Consider the following 20,778-nt stretch of genomic DNA (forward strand, 5'->3'; position numbering starts at 1 on the left):
CTGCAGAGAACAGTGTCTATCTCTAACTATACTGTTGCCTACTACAACCACATTCCTTTTTACTCCCCCCACTTGAATGGCCCCCTGAATCACGGTGCCATGGCCAGTTTGCTTATCCTCCCTGCACTCGTCCACAAGGGCTGCAAGAACCTTGTATCTATTGGACAATTGTTCCTATTATCAATGATAAGTCATGGATGCAGTTATCATCCTGGTCTAAGGCAGAAGTTTAAGCTTTTGGAAGTTCTTTTTACATTGAAACATTTACCAGTCAATGTCTTAAAATAATAGTTTGCCAGTACCCTTAATACATATGCAAGTTGTGGGGTTAAAAAAAAGTGAAAAGTATATCCTAGATGGATAGAGAATGTAGGATTCCTGGGGTTTATACATAGGGATGTAGAATATAAAAGCAATGGTGAAATTGTGTAAGACATTGGTTAAGCCACAGTTGAAGTGTGGCATAAAGTTCCCCCTCCTTCCCCATTATAAGAAGGATATTACAATCAAGGAGCGGGTATAGCAAAGATTCACTAGAACGATACCAGTAATGAGAAGTTATATTTATGAAGAGAAGTTTACACAAAGTGACACTTTATTTGTTGAAACAGAAAAGGTGAAGGGGGTTATAGTTAGCCCTAACAGGTTTTCAAAATGAATGGTTTTGAGAACGTAACCAGTTAAAAGACAGTTTCTGCTGTTGGGCAAATTGGTAACAAGGGGGCGTAGGATTATCACTAGATGAATGAAGTGAAAAGTTGGAAGAAAGTTCTTCACAAATGGACATGGAACGCTTTTCAACAATAATTTAAAACAGGGAAGCTACTGAGGTGACAAGATAATGCTAGACATCTTTCCAAGCACACTCTTTGACCAGATGAAACTTTATTATTTTTTAATTAAAGCTAAAAAAAAAATCAAAGGAAGCACTTCATCAAGTGACATGTGTACAGCAGAATTAAATTTTCCTCCAAGCACAACAAAGTCATAAATCATTTCATGAATTAGGTTACATTTTTATATAGTCTAATGAATGTGGAAGTGATGCATGTTGTAAATTTAGTTACTCACAGTTCTCCTTCTGGACTTCAACATAGCTGCAAGGTGACCAGTTTTGCCAAAAATGATTTATTTCCACAATAAAAGTCCAAAACAAATTGACATCAAAAGATCAACAGTAGTGATTTTCTTTCTCCCCTCCCCCCCCCCCCCCAAACGTGGCTTGTATGACAATATTATGACACAAAGATTTCATATAAAAGATTCCAACACCAAGTTGAGTATGGCACACAGAAATTACAGATTATCTTGTTTGTCTTCATTAACACACCAACATGTAATGAGCTCTTACATTTACAGTGCTAATGTCACCCACTCACTTTTCCCCACTGCCAATCAGCAAACTTCCATCACTACAGTGGATGGAACCTATAATTTACTAATTCCTTGACACTATGATTAATTTTAAAATCATTTTTACTGTTCTGGATAATTTCAAACTACATTCAGAATAATGGTTTAAAATATTTTACAATGGAAAAGTGCCCTTTCAATCTCAGTTACACTTTTCTATAAAGGCTCAGAAATCTCCATACAATACAGCATTTACAGACTACACTTTCTACAAATATTGGTATAACTACTACCCACATTACAACTTCATATTAACATGTACAGTAATGCAAGGAATTTTCCTCAGCATAAGTGTCCGTGAGGTAACTAGTGCTGCTGAAGGCACTGAAACTGTCAGTGAATAAATATCACCCTACTTCATTCAAAAACAGTTAAAGGACAGTTTCATGAAAAAGTAGAAACACGGATGGAGACAGTCGACACACAGTGCATTTAGTGTTTGGTACAAAAGTGAGTCAGACATTTTTTTTTAAAAAAGGGGTGGGAAAATCATTAGTTAGAATGATCATTAGAAAATATCAGGAATTCATACATCATACTTCATTGTGGCCTGTACATTCAGATGCATGTATTCATTTTTAAAAATGGAATTATTTTATGGAGACAAAAAAGGGTGGGGGGTCTAAAAGTTGAGATTCACATGTTGCGATAGTTTCTTCTTGAATACCTCACAGTTCAAATTGAATGTGAGCAGCTGCTTTTAGTATTATTATTTGACAAGGCCAGCTTCAAAGGGCTCAGCCGCACTGCGCCAGGGTAATCAGAGTTGTTCGTGAAAATCATGAAGCAGTCGAAAAAAAACTTGTATGTAACTCAGTGTACAGTAACAGCCATCACCCCAAATGATGCATGCAACAATGAACTGTTAATGTACAACTCTACAGTCTACATTTATCTTGCTTTTATGAATGCACCATTTTATACCAGTTATAGCAATCCTAAGTAATCAGGGAAAGAAAAAAATAGATTAGACTAGGTGAAGACCAACAGTCAACTAAATGGTTGTGTTGGCTTGAATAGTTGTGCCATTATCTTGTCTAAGGGCAGGAAAAAAGCATTTTATTTTCTCACGAGCTGCTAATCTATTAAAATTAGAACTTTTCTTCAACCTGTGAAGTGTCTGCTGTAACTATAAATATCCTCCCTAAATGTGTTTTTTTTTAAGATTACCATTTAGTATTTTTTTTAAAAGTTCATTTAATAATAAGAGGCACATTATGTTGTGGAGTGCCACTGCACTATAAGAGAGCGGCAGGGTGCAATTCCCTGCAGGACAATTTCCAATCTTACCTATATCCCTGTAGTAAAGTTCCAAATGAAGACCAAGCACTTTTACATAGGGAAGAAGAAAAAACAATGGGGTCAATTTTTTGTCTTTAATGCTCATGGTGCAGGGCTATGGAATGTATATTGGAAATTCAGGTACACACCTCAATTCCTGATCTGCGCTCCCAGCACGCAATGTCCTGCACTGGAAGCACTAAAGATGAAAACTTACAGCAAAAACTGAAAGGGCAATCACACCAGACTTTGCTTCAGCTCAGTTCTCAGCCAGGGAAGACGTGGCACAGAGAGAGAATGGGAGGCAAGAATAAAAAACATTTTTTCAATCCACATGCAATAACTTACAATTGCCCTTCAATTTACAACTCTAAGCAAATGCTGTTAATACCAACCCCTTCTCGAAATAAGGGATGTACTGGGAAGAACACATTTTCTACTGTGGGCACTAATGTCAGTATCAAACACACTCATGTTAATTATAGGGTGATTTGATGCAGAATAAAGTTACCTCTACTCTGCTCTGACAATATGCCTCAAAAGGAATGAACTTGCAGTTATAAATATCAGCCCCAACTTCAGTAGAACCGCCCTACTCTACATCATAAGTAGGACTGCTAATTTAGTGCAAACCTATGTCAAACTGCAGAATTTTGCACTCTTAAGTCCACACGAGCTGGGCTCAAACTCGGACAGCCAGCCTGGTCTGTTTTTGAATCCAGAAGTGGACGGCAATCTTCAGTATTCAAACCTACAGTACTACCTATCCCACTACAACAAAATAAAGTTTTTCCTCATATGTCATACAATCAAACATATTAATGAATACACCCAATCCTTCATTGTAAGGATTTGCAACAAAATTAATACAATGGATTGATGTACATTCTCACTCAAAAATGTCAACTGCAAGTGAAGTTTTTTTTTAAATGCTAGCCTTTTGTTATTTTTTTTCCCATTTGTTGAACTGTTTACCAAAAGCTACAATCATATTCTTCGCTTAGATTTTCGTTTCTTCCTCCTTTAGGCACAACAGCTATGCAAGTCGGAGAGATGCACGAGTGTCTGACTTTTACTAACATTATTTCCTAGATGGGGGAAGCACCTAATCGCCCCGAATGCTAATTCAATATTCCTTTATTGATGCTGCTGTATGCAAGTGGCACCTCGCTTGTATTACTTGATCATACAACCCACCCTTGTTACAAGGTTCTCTCTTTTAAAACTATGGAACCTCAGCTCCTGAAGATTTTTCTCTTCAGTTTGCTCAGAAAGTGGCAACTCATTCATGGGTATAGCTCTACAGGTACTGGCTGTCCTCCAGTACCTCACCCAAGTGGCATTTTTTCATATGCAAGCCTGAACTGCAAGTCCTGGCAGACCATTTGACTGTGGAGGGCATCAAAGCGAAGCCAAAGGCTGTCCACACTAGATGCCTATACACCTGCTCTTCCAAGAGAGGGTTCCTGGATCGTGGTAGAAGCGGGAAACCTTTTTACTCTGCATTACCCAAGGTCCCTGAAGCTAATTGCAGTGCCCTCCCCCCCCCCCAAAGTAAGCAAAATGCCAACTATTAAGACCAAGCTGGAATTTTAAAACTCCAGATCACAGCAAAAGGTTTTTTTCTGCCGGGGGAAGTGGGGGGGGGGGGGGATTATTTACTGTATCCTCTCATGTTCCTCAACCTCTTACATTAGAAAGATCACATACATCCATGAAGAGAGTATTTTCACTACAATCACTCCCATTGCCCACCACAGCGTTATTTCATAGTCATAAAGTTTACACTGGACTATAAAAGCAGATTGTATTTTATGGATGAATTCCTGCAACAAAAAAGCAAACTAATTATCTGGCCAGAAGTGTTATTGAAGGATGTACCTAGGATGTTAGGTACACATGTTATCTGGAAGTAGCTAGCAACGGAAGTGCAAGAATATGTAGATTTTTTTTGGGTTGTGGATGGGGGGGCAGGAAGAAGAGGGAGGAGGGTTTTGCTCAATCACTTTTTTAGGAACTGAGAGAAATCTTGCAGAAATTTCCCATAGGTGATTCAAAAAGTGTGGCAGAGTGTACAACAAATTGCATGGTGCCAAGTGTGTGGAAGGAACAGGTTTGACAGTGAATGGACTTTCTTGTTAATTGTTTTTATTTTCTTCACTGCTATTTTCCTGAAAGGAGTTTCAGAATTCACAGAATACCTCAAATACCAAACTTTAACTTATAACACCAATTACGATGTTCTAGGCTATGCCAGTGTGTCATGCAACTGCACACAGTTGCATTAACAAGAGTTGCCACAGAGTTAAAAGGGTCAGAAGCAGTCTCTTTGACATTATGCCCCCACTGGTCTAGCAGCAATGTTGTTATTTTTCACAAAGTAAATGATAAAAGAACCTGAGGTTTGAATGCAATTTAAATAACTATTCTTAGTTTTGCGTAAAATGCAAGTGATAATATAAATGGTAATTTAAAAAAGGTTTCTCAAGCCAAATCATAGAGTAGGTTTACAAGCGGGCTGCCCTGTTTTCAGATGCAAAGGGAACAGCTCAAAATTAACCTATCCAGGACGAGGAGAAAATTACGCAGAAGTAGCACCAGGACTAATATAGACAGGACTTGCAAGGGAAATAGTGTTCCAGATACCAACAGAGAAAAAACATTTTGAGCAATTCAGCAACCAACACCAGAAAATATATTGAATGTACTGTCCGAAAAGCATGTGACTTTTAAAGTTTATATGCTGCTAGAAATGCCATCTGAAAAAATAGCAAAGTCTACTGATAATTTTAGAATTGTATGATCACTAAATATGACTTACCTGGGGAAATGTATTAACAGTTCCTTCAGTAAGTTCCATATTAAGAAATTACTTTACGGATTGATAAATAACACGTGCATGTTCCTATATTGCTGCATTGCACCAAAAATATTCCTTCATCCATCTGGCCACTAAGTGCAATAAAAATGCATCAATGAGTCGATAACCTATGGAGAAGTTTTTTGTTATAATACCATTTCCCGCCAATAACTGGGTTGAGAAAAGATGCAGTTTTTTTTGGCTTTTTCTGAATAAAGTGCTTGATGGTCACACTTTCACCAGCGGCTGTTTGGACTTCTCTGTTTCAACCTGCTCAAATGTAGCTGTATTTTGCTTCGGTAAACCATAATAGTATATTGAAACACAGACGAGAATGGATCCAGACATAAAGCTTAGAGCTGAAATTAAACAGAAAGAAAATAAATCACTTTACTAGCATAAGAAAGATATTGTCGCTATTTGATAATATATTGATACAACAGTACAACATAGGAAAAGTTCTTAAATGAACTATTCTTTAGCCATGTCCTCTGTAATTTGAATATCTTGCTCGCAGTTTTTTTTTCCCTCCAAAGTGCTGATTGATATCTCTAACTCATGGTGGGGCCAAGACTGGAAACACACTGTGTAGAGAAGCTGTATTCATGTAAACAAATCCTACTCGCTTGAGAGGCAAAGCACATCATTACACCGACAAGGCATGGCGTCATTCCAACAGTAACAGCTAACATAATGAACTTTAATACTTACTTATCTGCAAGCCAAACAGCACCACAGATGCTACTGTGGAAATGACAATTGCTGCTGCAGCTGAAAATCCTTTCATGATGTTATCAGTGTATTTCACAACAACAGAAGTATACAGGCCTCCAAGACTTGCCAATGCTGTGGAGATGAAAGAAAAGTTATCTCAACAAAAATGATCCACCATTATACGTAGCTAATGTGAAGAGTTACCAAACAGTTATAGTCTAAGTTTAAACAATTTTTTAAAAAATTCTCAGAATGTGGGCGACACTGACAAGGCCACATTTATTGCCCAATTCTAGCTGCCCTGAGAAGATGGTAGGGAGGCCTTCTCCTTGTACCGCTGCAGTCCTTGTGCTGAAGATGCTCTCACAATGGTGTTAGCTAGGTAATGCCAGGATTTTCAGCCAACCACAATGAAGCAACAGCGATAAAATGTCCAAGTCAGGATGGTGTGTGGCTTGGAGGGGAACTTGGAGGTAATGATTTGCCCCACGATCTTACTGCTCTTGGTCCATATTGGTGGTTGAGGTCATGGGGCTGGGTGATGCTGTCGAAGTAAGCTTGCAAGTTGCTGTAGTGTATCCTGTAAATAGTACACACTACAGTGCATTGGTGGTGGAGGGGGTGAATACTGAATCACGTGGACTGCTGAGTTACACAGTTTAGGTGCACTTTACCATTAATGGAGTGCGGGCAACTGCAGATACATAATTTTTTCATTCACTGACTGCAGTTCACAGCATAAGCCAGTAAACTTACAGTAAGTTGACAGCGTCACAGATCCATGAAGACATGGTTCTATGAAGATAGCAACAGGTTAACCTACTGGTTTTATTTAACATAGGGAACCCACACATTTGTACTTAATCAAATGTGGAATTCAATTGTTGCGACTACTTGAAGCTGTTCACAGAAGCATTGGATATTTCAACTCAGGAGACCAACTGTTAGGCCGGTCAAGTCAACACTGATGTTTTTCTACACTAGTCTAATGCCACTCTCCTGCTCGCTCCCCAGAAACATTTAATGTTTCTAAAGTCTAGGACTAGCCTAAAAATTAGAGCCAGGACTTTCAGGAGTGAAGTTAGGAAACACTTCTACACACAAAGGGTGGTAGAAGTTTGGAACTCTCTTCCGCAAATGGCAGTTGATGCTAGCTCAATTGTTAATTTTAAATCTGAGATTGACAATACTTTTGGTTAACAAAAACCTGAGAGATATGGAGTTAGATCACAGATCAGCCATGATTTCATTGAATGGCGGAACGGGCTCGAGGGGCTTAATGGCCTACACCAACTCCTATGTTCCTCTTTTTCAAATGTAAGGAGTCGCACAACACCAGGTTATAGTCCAACAGCTTTATTTGAAATCACAAGCTTTCAGAGCTTTGCTCCTTCGTCAGGTGACTCACCTGATGAAGGAGCAAAGCTCTGAAAGCTTGTGATTTCAAATAAAGCTGTTGGACTATAACCTGGTGTTGTGTGACTCCTTACATTTGTCCACCCCAGTCCATCACCGGCATCTCCACATCATGGCCTCTTTTTCAAGTAACTGTTGAAGTTTGTAGCAGAAAATTTTACATTCTGACTACCCTCTGTGTTAAGAAACTTTTTTTTAAACCTTCCCTTCAGTTCTTATTGTAATTATCTTCCATTTGTGCCAACCTCATTACCGTGTCTCTGGCCAATGGAAACAGTCTATCTCCATTTATTATTTGCAGCCTAGCAATGCTGAGCATTAGGAACACATGCATTCCTGGCAGCTGAGGTTGCTATAGCAGCAATGGAGAGGGGTTTAAAATTTAAAGGGCCACAGCAGCAATTGACTACGTATGATAAGGCATTTAAAAAAAATTCTGGGCAGCCAATGAGGCCACTGGCCAAACTACACTGTGCTAAGCCTTCAAGAGTTCCCACAGCCATTTTCCAATCTCAGCCCAGGCGGGCTTCCCAATGGAGGCAGGAATCCTACCAGAAGCCACCATCCAAATTATTTAAATCATGTTAACCTCAGAATAATTGGCCTAGATTGGATTAGGCAGAATACCTGTCCCACCGAAGATGCACTAGGATTCCACCAAAAAGGAAAATTTCAGGCCATGTCTCAAGATACAAGACCAAGAATTCTGTTTGCCCTGTTTATGGCCTTATCTAGTTACACTACTACCTTTACAGACTTGTATGTCTGCACACCTGCTGTTCCTTTACTCCATTTAAAATTTTACCATTTAAGGATAGATCCTTTTCTCAAATGTATTACTTTATATTTTTCTACATTGAAGTATATCTACCACCCATCTAGCTGCAGTCTTTCACAAATTTGCTTTGCTTTTCCAACATAGAGCTTGGGTACATCATTGGAGTGTTTCACCATAGCATTAATTACCACTTTTATCTAATTCCACACAAGGTCCCTCAGCCATAACTACGAAGTTTTCTCACTTGAACTATCAGTTTTTGTTGTACAGGGAGATCGGGTCAAGACGGGGAATATAAGGCGAGGGCAGAGGAGAGCGACAGACACTTTCCAGACGACCTTTCCAAAAGAGGATACAAAATCCTGAAAGTATGAAAGTGCCTTAGGCCATTTTAGACCAATCAAGCTTATTCAATGAATGCAACATTTTCTCATTTATTCAGTGTATAGAGACAGTTTAATGTCTAGAGTACTCAAAGATTCCTAATTTTCTTATATTTTTAAAAATTATATGCAGGAAAACTTTTACACTTATATATGAAGATAATGGTACTCACATACAACAAACCAGACCCAGCGGGTGTATCCAAAGAAAAAACCCTTCTCCATCACTTTGGAACCGTCACTCACATAAACTCCAATTGCAGTTACCACAATGCCAGAGATATACATTTGTATGTTCCGCACCCACAGAGAGGTGTCAGAACTTTTCAAAACCTTCTCGAAGTAAACACCTACAATTGAGAAAAATGAAAATGATTGGCTGAACAATATAGAACAATGCAGAAAGAACAAGTACAATGGTAGACTCACACTAAGATATGAATAGACCAGATCGGTCAGCATCTAAAATTCTAACCACTCTCACCCCAGGGTTACACTTTTACACTTACACCTGGAGTGACATGAAGCTCAGCAGTCCTGCCATATATATGCTAAAATATGATATGGGAGATAATATGCTAAAAAAAAAATTGTAATCTGCTCTTTGTGCCCCAATGTCCAGCAAGTTGAAAGCCATGCACAACTTTTAGTCTCCACCGCTACCTTGTTACTGACCCTTTTATTGTGAAAGCCTTTGCTCCTGCACAACTCAATCAATATCTATCACAATTAGCTATGTTGAAGCTACCTTGGCCAGGTTTAAGTTAACTATACAAAATATTGCTGGTTGAAAATTTTAATTGTTATCCAACAATACATTCCAATAAAACTTCCATAACTTCTACCACACATTCAACCATCCAATGTGCAAAAGTTTAGCATTATTTTAGCTAAGGGAAATCTTCCTGTATTCTTATTTGTAGGCCTCCAATTTACACTTGGGGAAGGAACAACTATTCTGATCAAGAGTTACCATAGCAATGCAATATGCACAACCAAGAAACAACTTCTATTTTTGGCACGGGAACATCTTACTCAAATGGGAAGGAGAAGGTGCTGCATTAAAGATCAGGTTACATCTACTTACCAGCAAATCCAGAACATAATACTGCAATGGCTATGGCAAAAAATCCCCAAACTGGATTCTGTTCAACCTGCAATATCACAGTTAACATGCTGTAAAGATTGACCCTCTTATTTTACGTGAATAATACAATACTATTTTGTGGATATCAGATCTGCAATACTCAGTTGAGTATTTTAGCAAAACTAGTTTGACTTGTGTGTGAAAAACAGAAACATACACAAGTTTAAAAAAAAAACCTCCACATAATTATTTTTTCTGTCTCTTTTGCTTCTTAAGTTATCTTCTATCAATGAAGGTGAACATACAGAACAACAGTTATGATTGGACTGACTTAATTCAATCAATGCAACTTGCCTTTGCATAATAATACAAAATAAATAAATACTCCACCCATCCCCACATTAGTGGGTCATCTTACTTGAGTTAAACATGATTACTTCTAACTGCCCTTCAGCATTTCTAACCTCTTTGCAGCTTTGGCACTAGATTGCCTTGCAGCATTCTGTTTTGAAGTCTTGACTGACTGCCTGTGTTTCTGTGTTTTATTTTCCTCGGTTCACAGTTGGAAGGGAAGGTCTGCTAAACATCCTACTGAGTGTCTGGGGCCAATGACTTCCCAATTTTTCATTTGCCAAGAATGAAGAAAATGTTGCCACAGATAGATTTTAATGGGGCTGAAAATATTTATTCTGCCACAGAGGTCAAATCTCCCAAACTACAATTACTTACTTGCACCTTTGTGGTTTCCACAGGCTTCCATTGGACTAATGTTACCCCAGCACACAGCACAAACACAGAGGTCCACTGGATCTTGCTGAGCGAGCGGTTCAGCATAAGGACTGTACAGAGTGCTGTGCAGGGGATCTTTAGTTGGTATGTCACCTAAAAAAAAATTGAATACAAAAATAATTAAAAACAGAAGCTTTACTCTTTTCATTGCAATTGGTCTAGCTGGAAAACTGTGGTGTGTTAAATTATTTTGGTGATTTAATAATGCTAACAATTATTTTTACAGACACACGTTAAATTGTCTTTATTAAGTAAGCAATTTTTGCTTTAACCAGGACTCTTTTAGGCTGTGCTGATTCTGTGCTGTGTATTATTGGTTGTAGAGGCCTGAGGCCTAAGATATCCCTGATGTGGCTGGCTGGCTGGCACAGAGGGAGTTGGGAGTCTGCGCACAGAGGGAGTTGGGAGTCTGCGCACAAAGCCCATTAAGGCCACAAAATATTTAAATTAGGGGGCTATTCCATTATTTGATTGGAATCTTGAATCCATTCCAAAAACTGCGCCGAAGGTGGGGACTAGTAAAGATTTTTTTTCTGGGTGGTCCTTACCTCTCCCTGGGGCCACCCAGATTGGCTCTTCTTCTGAACTTCGACCTCATAGGGCCGAAGCGTGCTGCCACTGCTATTGACCTGCCCTCCTCCTCCTCACCAGAAAAAAAAAGCCAGCACTCCACAGGCAGCACCTGAAATGTTGGCCCCAGGCACTGGGGTGTTAACTGCTATGCACCAGGAGCGCCAGAAAAATACTTAAACAAGCAGACCTCACATTATTATCCGAGGTCAACTCACTTTGGCGCAGGACTCGACTCCTCGCAACGGCACGATTACACAGGCATTGGTCACGCTCGGGGACCTTGCCTAAGTATCCACCAATCATATGTGAGCCTTGACAGCAAGTGGCAGCAGGCTATTGATCTGCAGGGAGCTTCACAGCCGAGCCAGATCCTGTTGTCATCTAACATCCGCACACATGCACTTCAAGCAGGGGTTGCCAGATAGCAAACAGGAGCAAGAGCCCTGGCTTATTGTCCCCATTCCAATGCAGGGGAGCCGAGGTCCACTGCAGCACCCTTGCTGAGATTAGTTTTCATCTGTTCTGAATAATTTCTATTAAAATCTCCTTTACTTGAAATACGGTGCTGTCATTGCACCATACCTCCAATTCCACCAAGCAAGCCTCTGATCTCTACTGAGCTATCGCACGGCACTGAGCACAGGCCCAATGCTTTTTTACAGGATGGAAAAAAGATTTTTAAAAATGAGATCAAGCCACCTCTCAGGCTATTATGCATCTCCCAGTAGCCACCGCAAGACCCAAAGACAGACCACTTACTCAGCCAGTGACAATTAATCATAGAAATATGCAGCACAGAATGAGGCCATTTGGTCCATCGTATCTATACGGCCTCCCTGAAAGAGATATCACCTAGCCCCATTTTTCTGCCCTTTCCCCAATGAATCATAGAATGATGCAGCACAGACGGAGGCCATTCGGCCCAATGTGTCTGTGCAAGTTCTTTGAAAGAGTTTTCTAATTAATCCCACTCCCCTGCTCTTTCTCCATAGCCATGCAATTCCCCCCCCCCCCCCACCTCAAGTATTTATCCAATTCCCTTTTGAAAGTTATTATTGAAGCTGCTTCTACCACCCTTTCAGGCAGTGCATTCGAGATCATTACAACTCATTGCGTAAAAAAAAATTCTCCTCATCTCGCCTCTGGTTCTTTTGCCAATTACCTTAAATTTCCCTCTTATTTAAAAAATACTTTAATGCATTAAATAATAATGAATCATATTTTTCTTAGAAATGTAATACATATACCACCCACCCCCACAGGGCTATAAAACAAATTGTTTGATAAGACTTCATGATCAGAGTATCCAGATATTCATTACCTGATACACCGCTGCATCCAAATTACTAAGTGCCACAAAGGCCATGTTGTTCTGAACAGCGTACACTATAGATGGGACACTGAGCTTCAGCAATTCTTTGGGACTCCTTAGTACATGCTCATGCAATGCTGACAGCATCCTACTCAAACTCCCCGTGTCCCTTGGGAAGAAAAGAATAAAAGTAATGCAACATGTTAAAATCATGGCAAATAACTAAAAAAAATACTGGCCGAGGCTTTCTGACCCCGTCCCTGCAGATCTGTGGTAAATGGGGCTAGAAATGTGAGTTGGGGATGTGCTCTGCCTGCTCTGGACCCCTTGTCTACCTTTTCCAGAGGTCAGTCCCAAAGGTATGAGATGCACCCACCCTCATGTGGGTGGGCAGCTGCAAATCACAGCGCACTGAAGGAAACACAGCCCCCACTGTGTTTCCCGTATTTGTTCAGTTTGAATGGTAGAGGCAGCGACCAATGTTTAGGCCCCTGGGTCCAAAATTCAAAGCTTGGCAGAGGGGGCTTTAATAAAAGAGGCAGCTATGGAGGTGACTCAGAGGATGTCCACACACTGGCCTCATCAGTAAAAAAAGAAGAAATTTTCAGGCAAAGACATTTTTCTTCAGGCAGCTCAGCGGTAGCCTCTTCCTCCTGCTGCGCAGGCTGCCTTCAAGGCCTACCATAACAGATCTCCTTCCTCAGTCAAGTGTGACTCCCGGTGAAGGCCGACTCCCACTTATAAATTACCCTGGGGAGGATGGAAATCCCAACCTGCCGGAGTTGCCCACCAAAATCGAAAGTCCAGGCCACCCTGTTTCATATATGTTGGCCAAGTGCAAGAGAATTATAAATAAAGCCAGGAGGGGTCATACTTTGCACATGTGCCTGATGTTCCATATGTGAATACTCAATCCAATCACCAGTAGTCATTTTCAGGATTTTGTTCCATGACTGTAAACTGCAATAAACCAGCCAAAAATCTCAAGAACTGCTCTGAATCAGTAGCTAGAATATACATTTCACTTGCTGGCCAACAATTAATCCCCAAATTACTTTGACTATCTAAAAGCAATTCCGCTGGCCTTGAATTGTGGAAGCACAAACAGCATGTGATGTATCAATAACTAAATACGGACTGCAGCAAAATGTATTCTGAAAATAAGGGGCCTTCAAATCAACAGGTCTTTAGCCACCTAGTCCATCACAGGACATGAACTGCAGAAGAATTAGCGACCACATCCGACAGGATGTTAATGTAGCATTTAGCTCAGCATGTAGCACTCTTACCAAGTCCAGAAGGTTGTGAATTCAAGCCCCACTCCGGGCCTTCAGCACATAAACTAGACCTGACACTCCAGTGCAATAGTGAAGGAATTGTCTACAGTGTTATACTGTCTGCCTGTTCCAATGGTTCATGAGGATGTCAAAGATTCCATGGCACTACTCAAAGAGCAGGGAGTACTCCCAATATCCTGGGCAATCTTCCTCTGTTAACCACTGCCAAAACCAGATTAACACATCATTTCACACCTGTTTGTGTGATCTTCCTGTGTGCAAAAACCCTGTCACATTTGCCTACATAGCAACAGTCACAGTATTTCAAAGTAATTTATTGCATGTGATGCTTCCCAGAGCTGTGATAAGGTGCTTTATAAATGAAAGTGTGAAACGGAAAGACAATCGCTCAACACAACAAAAAAGGCTCTTCTAGTGTAATGTTTACCTGTTTACAATGACAGGTAAATATTCTACACCAGTAATATGCAAGAAAAGCATTACTGACCTTTCTATTCACAAATCAGTATTAAAAATAAAATACAATTCATGCTGTGCAAATATGAGCTAATAGACTTCACACATACCTTGTTAACATACCTAGACTCAGAATTAGTTTGATGACTTCTGTGGTGCAAACAGCAGTAGTTGCAAAATACATCTCTGTTAAGACTGTCCTCGTGTACCGCAATACCACTGTATAGGTAGCAGCCACTAGCGTCATTACTGTCAAGCAATACACTTTAAACAGTAAGCTGACATTCTCTGAAAGATAAAAGGAGAGAGGTCTAAAAAAAATCTTTTAAGAAATGGAAAAATCTGTGAAACTGTGGCATGTTTGAGCACTAATTCATTAAATACTAAGTTTTGGCAGACTTCAGTTTTCTTATTAAAATTGTTCCTTTTTTTTAATTTGTTAATTGTTCCCAGTATTAAGTTATCCCAAATTCTTTAGTCCACCTGGACTTATGACTCTACTGTGGAAATTTCTGTGTCGCAGTGCTCACATTTTAAAAGTTAATTAAATAACATGGCACTGGCTCAGACAGTGCTCTTCCAATGAAAGACAACCCTGTTAAGTAAATACAGTTTCAGTGATGCTGCACTCAAATTTTCAAGAATAGCTGATTAATACTTCTCTGAAAAATGCTATCATAGTCTACCAACAATTTTCAGTTAGATCTCTTGCTGAGAACACTATATAGTCTACAATATCCAGCGTAAAATGGCTTGCCTTGCAGTAATTGCCAGTCATGTGGATGCACTAGCCTTATCCCAGAGATTAATTACAGAGTCAGGCAGCTGTCTTAAGCAGTATCTACCCTTTGGATCAGTTAGCTTTTATCTACAATGAAAACAGTTGCTGAACAATTAAGGAATCTCCAATCCTGGGCATAGTATTAAAGCTAAAGTTTAATTATGTTGTTCAGTTAAAATTTGAAACTAAAAACTGATATTTTGTGAATCGATTAGCACTTAAAAATAGCAGCTATTGCTACAATAGTTATACTTCAGTATAGACATCAGCACTCACAAACTACCACCACCAGCAACTCTACACATTTCACATATTAAATTATGCATGGATATGATTTAAAGTCAGTATTCTCATCTGAATTCTGAGTTTTAGCATACAAGTTTGAGTAGCATACAAAATAATGAATATACAATTTTTGAAGTCTGTCCCTACTCTGGACACAAGCTGGGAGGAACCTGACACACAGACCTTAGTGAATCATTGCAGTCAATGTATTACTTAGCTTTAAGCTGCTGAACTTCAAAAAGTGGATATCCAATTTTAAATATGAGGTCTTGGGATTTTTTTAAAATATTGTGTTATAAATAAAACAGATGTTGCAGTAAAAATAATACAGATGAACTGCTGTTAAACTGAAGATTCCAAATCACAACAACTTCTAGCAGGCCCTTAATCACGGCAAGCTACATTTTTTTGAAAGCAAAATACTGCGGATGCTGAAAATCTGAAATAAACAAAAAATGCTTGACAAGCTCAGCAAGTCAGGCAGCATCTGTAGAGAAAGAAAGAGTTAACGTTTCAGGTCGAAGAAAGGTCTTCAACCTGAAACGTTAACTCTGTTTCTCCACAGATCAAAAAGTAGATATGCCATGACATGGGAAGCCATTCATCCCAAACTAACTCATTCATCCAGCATTGTGACACCTACAGTATCTCCACTGTGACATCTGTTTTGAAATCATTCCAGGGTTTTTTTCCCCTCCTCTGCACTACCCATTCCACATGCCGATCACTCTTGTTCCAGATTTACCTTTTCGATTCTGTTCACTATCATATTCCTTTTTGAGGTCCCCTCTTAAACACATGCTTCTGAATCGCCCATGTTTTTTTTCCCCCAGTCCTTTCTCATACATCACTCCTCTGATGCTAGAGATCAGCTCTTCTCCACTTCAGGACTCGAATGTCTCCCTATGTCTCAGTAGCTAAGAGTGGACATAGTACTCAAGGGGCAGTCTGGCCTGAGCACTGTACAGTTTTCACACGAGTTTGTCCGACTTGTGCTTTACTGTTTTTCAACATAGTTCAGCATTCTATGCGCTTTGTTGTTTGTTGTAAACACCTTGGGATGTTTTACTACGTTAAAGGTGCTATATAAATGCAAGTTGTTGTTGCTCCACAGTGACTGAACATATTAAGCATTAAATTAGGGATACAGTAGCATGGAAGTTTAAATCCCACCATGCCAGTTTGTGAATTTGAAAAAGAAAATCTGGAAATTAAAAAAAACTAGTATTAGTAAAAGTCACTGTGAACCTGTTGGATTGCTGTAAAAACCCATCTAATGACCTTTAGGGATGAAATCTTACCATCTTTATCTGGTCTGGCCTATATGAGACTTCAGTCCCAAACTAACATGCAACCACTCAGTTGTTGTAAGGATGGGCAACAAATGCTAGCCTTGCCATCAGTGCCTTCATCCCATGAATAAATCATTAAAAAGATTCTCCTACACAGTTACTTTGGGAATATTTATACCTCTGAATTTCAAGGGGATTCCCCTCTCTTAGTCCTTGGTCATTGCACAGGAGCATCCCAACGATTCAACACCACCCAAGAAATCAATTTGGGAATTCGAATGGGGAAAATTGAGCTAGCTTCCCGTCAATAAGTGGCATCGGTGTTCCATTGTACTGCGCCTCATCAGTGCTTTCAGTAATAATCTGAACAAAAATAAATATAATCACATGCAACACTACTACGTAGCACACCTGCATTCAGCCTAAGACTGGCATTTGCAAGCTTGCACTCGTCAAGTTCCACCAGCTTTGTTTTTGAAAGCAGTACCGTCTGCTCCAAGGTACCTCGCCTCAAAATACTTCAATTAACATTAATCTCAAATGCGGAGTGAATCACTCTTAAACAGAGGTCATACTCTTAAAAGCATTAAAGCTGACAGGTCTGCTTACCGGTAGCCATCTTCTTAGCCCGCTGTGTTATACTGAGTACAGTATGTGTACAATATGTGTGTGTGTGTGTGTATACACGTTAAGCAGATATACCGGCGAGCTGCCGGTGTCTATCCTCCTCGCTGAATTACTCGGTAAAGCTCCGGAACCGTGACGCAATGGAACGAGGCCCGGACGAAAAGACAATTGAAAAGAATCAGAACGCTCCAGGCGACATTCCAAAAAGTGGAACGTACAGCGCGTCACACCGGACTCTCCAAACAGCGCACCCAGCATCCACCGCGGGCACTGCTTGTCGGTGCACACTGCCCTCTAACAGTGGTGCTGGTGAGTCCTGTATCTTTGGAACTGTCCCATATTTTTTCCCTCTTCGGCCTGGATTTTCTTTTTCATTTAGTGAGCTGCCATAAAATTGACTGCAATTTCAGCCTGTTGAGCAATATCATTAATTTTTTTTTAAAAATCAAGTAAACAGTAGGGGTATAAGATAAGGAGGATAGTTTGCATTAGGGTTGTCAACTCTGGTTGGATAAATGCGTAGGCTTCAAGGAGATCCTGAACATTTACCTGAGGAAGGAGGAAGTCTCCGAAAGCTTGTGAATTTAAAATAAAATTGCTGGACTATAACTTGGTGTTGTAAAATTGTTTACAACTCTGGTTGGAGGCATTCCCTGGAGGTTTGATCACGTGACATTCTGACCACACAACCTCTGCAAATGTTTTTGCCAAGAGTGGCCCCATAATACCACCACTGACTGAGCTGGCCAAGCCCAGAAGGACACAGCTGCCAGACTGGGGTTTCAGCAGATGGTGAGAGAACCAACACAAGGGAATAACCTACTTGATCTTGTCCTCGCCAATCTACCAGTCGCAGATGCATTTGCCCATGACAGTATTGGTAGGAGTGACCAATGCACAGTCCTTGTACAGACCAAGTCCCATATTCACACTGAGGACACCCTCTACCGTTTTGCTAAATGGGATAGATTAAGAACAGATCCAGCAGCTCAAAACCGGGCATCCATGAGGCCCTTATGCAGCAAGATCTGAACAACATCTAGAGTTGGGCTGGTAAGTGGCAAGTAATATTCCCAACACACAAGTGCCAGGAAATGACTATCTCCAACATGAGAAAGCTCAACCACCTCCCCATGACATTCAACGCCATTACCATAGTTGTATCTCCCACCATCAACTTCCTGTGAGTCGCCATTGACCAGAAACTCAACTGGACGGGCCACATAAATGCCGTGGTGGCTACAGCACGAGAGAGGCTGAGAATTCTGAGGTGAGTGGCTCACCTCCTGATTTCCAAAAGCCTCTCCACCATGTACAAGGCACAAGTCAGAAGTGTGATAGAATACTCTCCACTTGCCTGGATGAGTGCAGCTGCAACAACACTCAAGAAGCTCGACACCATCCAGGAAAAAGCAACCCGCTTGATTGGCACCCCATTCACCACCCTAAACATTCACTCACTTCACCACCGGCGCACTGTGGCTGCAGTGTGTCCCATCTACAGGATGCAGTGCAGCAACTCGCCAAGGCTTCTTCGACAGCACCAAATAAGCCCACGACCTCCACCACCTAGAAGGACAAGGGCAGCAGGGGCATGGGAACACCATCACATTCAAATTTCCCTCCAGGTCACACACCATCCTAACTTGGAAATATATCGCCGTTCCTTTATCGCCGCTGGGTCAAAATCCTGGAACGCCCTAACAGCACTTTGGGAGTACCTTCACCACACAGACTGCAGCAGTTCAAGAAGGCAACTCACTGCTACCTTCTCAAAGGCAGCTAGGGATGGCAACAGCAAGAGGCTCCAGACCCACAGCAATGTGGTTGATTCTTAATCGCCCTATGAAATGGCCTAGCAAGCCACTGAATTCAAGAAGGCGGCTCACCACCACCTTCTCAAGGGCAATTAGGGATGGGCAAATAAATGCTGGTCTCACCAGCGACGCCCACATCCCATGAAGAAATAAAAAAAGATAGCTGCCAAACCTCCCAACCTGCAGTTGCATCATCCAGGCACCAGTTGCATTATTTGACTAAACCACTGAATTTATCAGCAACATAACTCACCCTAAAAAAGGGCCTCACCATGGAGCAGGCAGAAGACAACCTTGACCAAGAGCCCTAAGACACATCTGCACAACAGCAAGACTCTTTAGCTCAATTGTAAGATAACATGGGGGTAATTTTGACTTTGGGTGATAGTGTAAAAAGGCCAATTATCGATTCAGCCACCCGTTACACATCTCTCCCGATTTTCATTTCCATTGACTTCAATACTGAAATGACGGTCCTGTGCCCATTTCAGGACTCTTTTTCTAAATTCGTTTAAACTAGGCAGAACCTGTACTGTGCAAGTTCTACCCAGATTTTAAAGTTCTACAGCGGCCTAACGAGATGTCCTTAAAGGGGTCACTGGAGACCTCCAAAGAAACTGGCAGGTAAGTTTTTTTTAAACTTACTTTAATGTGGAGCCAGACGGAGCGAGAGTCCTCTTCCTGCCTCCACATTAATACCGCAGGCCACTGCCGGCCCGCACCCACACCCCTCCGATTTGCCTACCCCCTCTCCCCACGACTGGCGAGTTGCATCAGGTGAATGTATGACACCCGATTGGCGCCCGCAGCTCGCTGTATTTATTCCAATGAGGTCCGCGGCAACAATTTAGGACGGTGCTCGGACCTCTCCCTCCTGGCACGTGAGCCCAGTGCGCCGACCATTTTGACCTGTTATGAGATGCTATCGAATTTAGGCCCCAGTAATTCAAAAATTCCTCAAGTGGTTTTGCTGCCTGTTTGAATTTAATAGTGGTCCCTGGCTGTGGCTGACATCATCAACATCAACGAGTTTATTGAAAACCACATAAAATTGTGCTGGTGCTTGTCAGGGTAACTTATATGCTGCTAAAATGTTTATAATGCAATAGCAGAAATTAACACAAGATTATAGCTCCCAAATGTGCCATCTCCAACTGTAGAATTTTATTTAATTTGTAGAAACATTTTAATAGTTTTAACACTAAATTTGTTAATTGAAACCAACACAAATATTTAGTTAGAAAGATTGATGAATTAAGCTTTCTTTTTTCAAGAGAAGTTCGGTTTTATGTTTCATCTATAGCTCTTGTTAAGTTGAATTTGATCACATGCGTAGGTTCTGTAATTTTTCCTCCACGCAAGCCAGCATAGAAGACCTGTGGTCTGGGCACATTGCTGGAATTCTCTCGTTTTGTTTGTACTGCCTTGTTCTTTGGAAGGTAGACTTGGGAGGCGTTATCTCTTCTCATGTGGCTGAGGTTTGTCTGCATATAACGAGTTACCTTCTGGCGCAGGTTTGCCTTGAGGAATTGAAGAATTCAAAACGCCATTATTCTGTGGCCTAATTACATTCAGTTCCACAGTTTTGTTAGCAGTATTTTATGTGGAGACAAAAT

General features: G+C 40.7%; 2 protein-coding genes across 3 annotated transcripts in view; both read right to left on the reverse strand.

The window, feature by feature from the left end:
- Positions 1–868: 868 nt before the first annotated feature.
- On the reverse strand, positions 869–17,602 carry slc35a1 (solute carrier family 35 member A1). The gene is made up of 8 exons (XM_067984909.1): positions 17,328–17,602; positions 14,471–14,648; positions 12,616–12,775; positions 10,662–10,814; positions 9,933–9,999; positions 9,019–9,195; positions 6,266–6,400; positions 869–5,913 (listed from the first exon to the last, which is right to left on the reverse strand). The coding sequence occupies exons 1-8, from the start codon at positions 17,335–17,337 to the stop codon at positions 5,783–5,785; spliced, it is 1,011 nt and encodes a 336-aa protein (XP_067841010.1). The 5' UTR covers positions 17,338–17,602; the 3' UTR covers positions 869–5,782.
- Positions 17,603–20,309: 2,707 nt separating this feature from the next.
- cfap206 (cilia and flagella associated protein 206) overlaps positions 20,310–20,778 on the reverse strand; it is a 39,074-nt gene continuing 38,605 nt past the window's right edge. For both annotated transcript variants that reach the window (XM_067984908.1, XM_067984907.1), the window contains exon 13: positions 20,310–20,682. In XM_067984908.1, the coding sequence (XP_067841009.1) occupies positions 20,449–20,682 (234 nt within the window). In that variant the 3' untranslated portion in view covers positions 20,310–20,448. The remainder of the gene's footprint in view (positions 20,683–20,778) is intronic.

The sequence above is a fragment of the Heptranchias perlo genome, chromosome 5 (assembly GCF_035084215.1).
Source record: "Heptranchias perlo isolate sHepPer1 chromosome 5, sHepPer1.hap1, whole genome shotgun sequence".
NCBI lineage: Eukaryota > Metazoa > Chordata > Chondrichthyes > Hexanchiformes > Hexanchidae > Heptranchias > Heptranchias perlo.

Coding starts and splice junctions, on each gene's coding strand:
- slc35a1 (XM_067984909.1), bottom strand. Junction 9,196..9,932: donor ATTATGTTCTGGATTTGCTG/GTAAGTAGATGT, acceptor TCTCAATTGTAG/GTGTTTACTTCGAGAAGGTT. Junction 6,401..9,018: donor CTGGGTCTGGTTTGTTGTAT/GTGAGTACCATT, acceptor TCATCTCCACAG/CATTGGCAAGTCTTGGAGGC.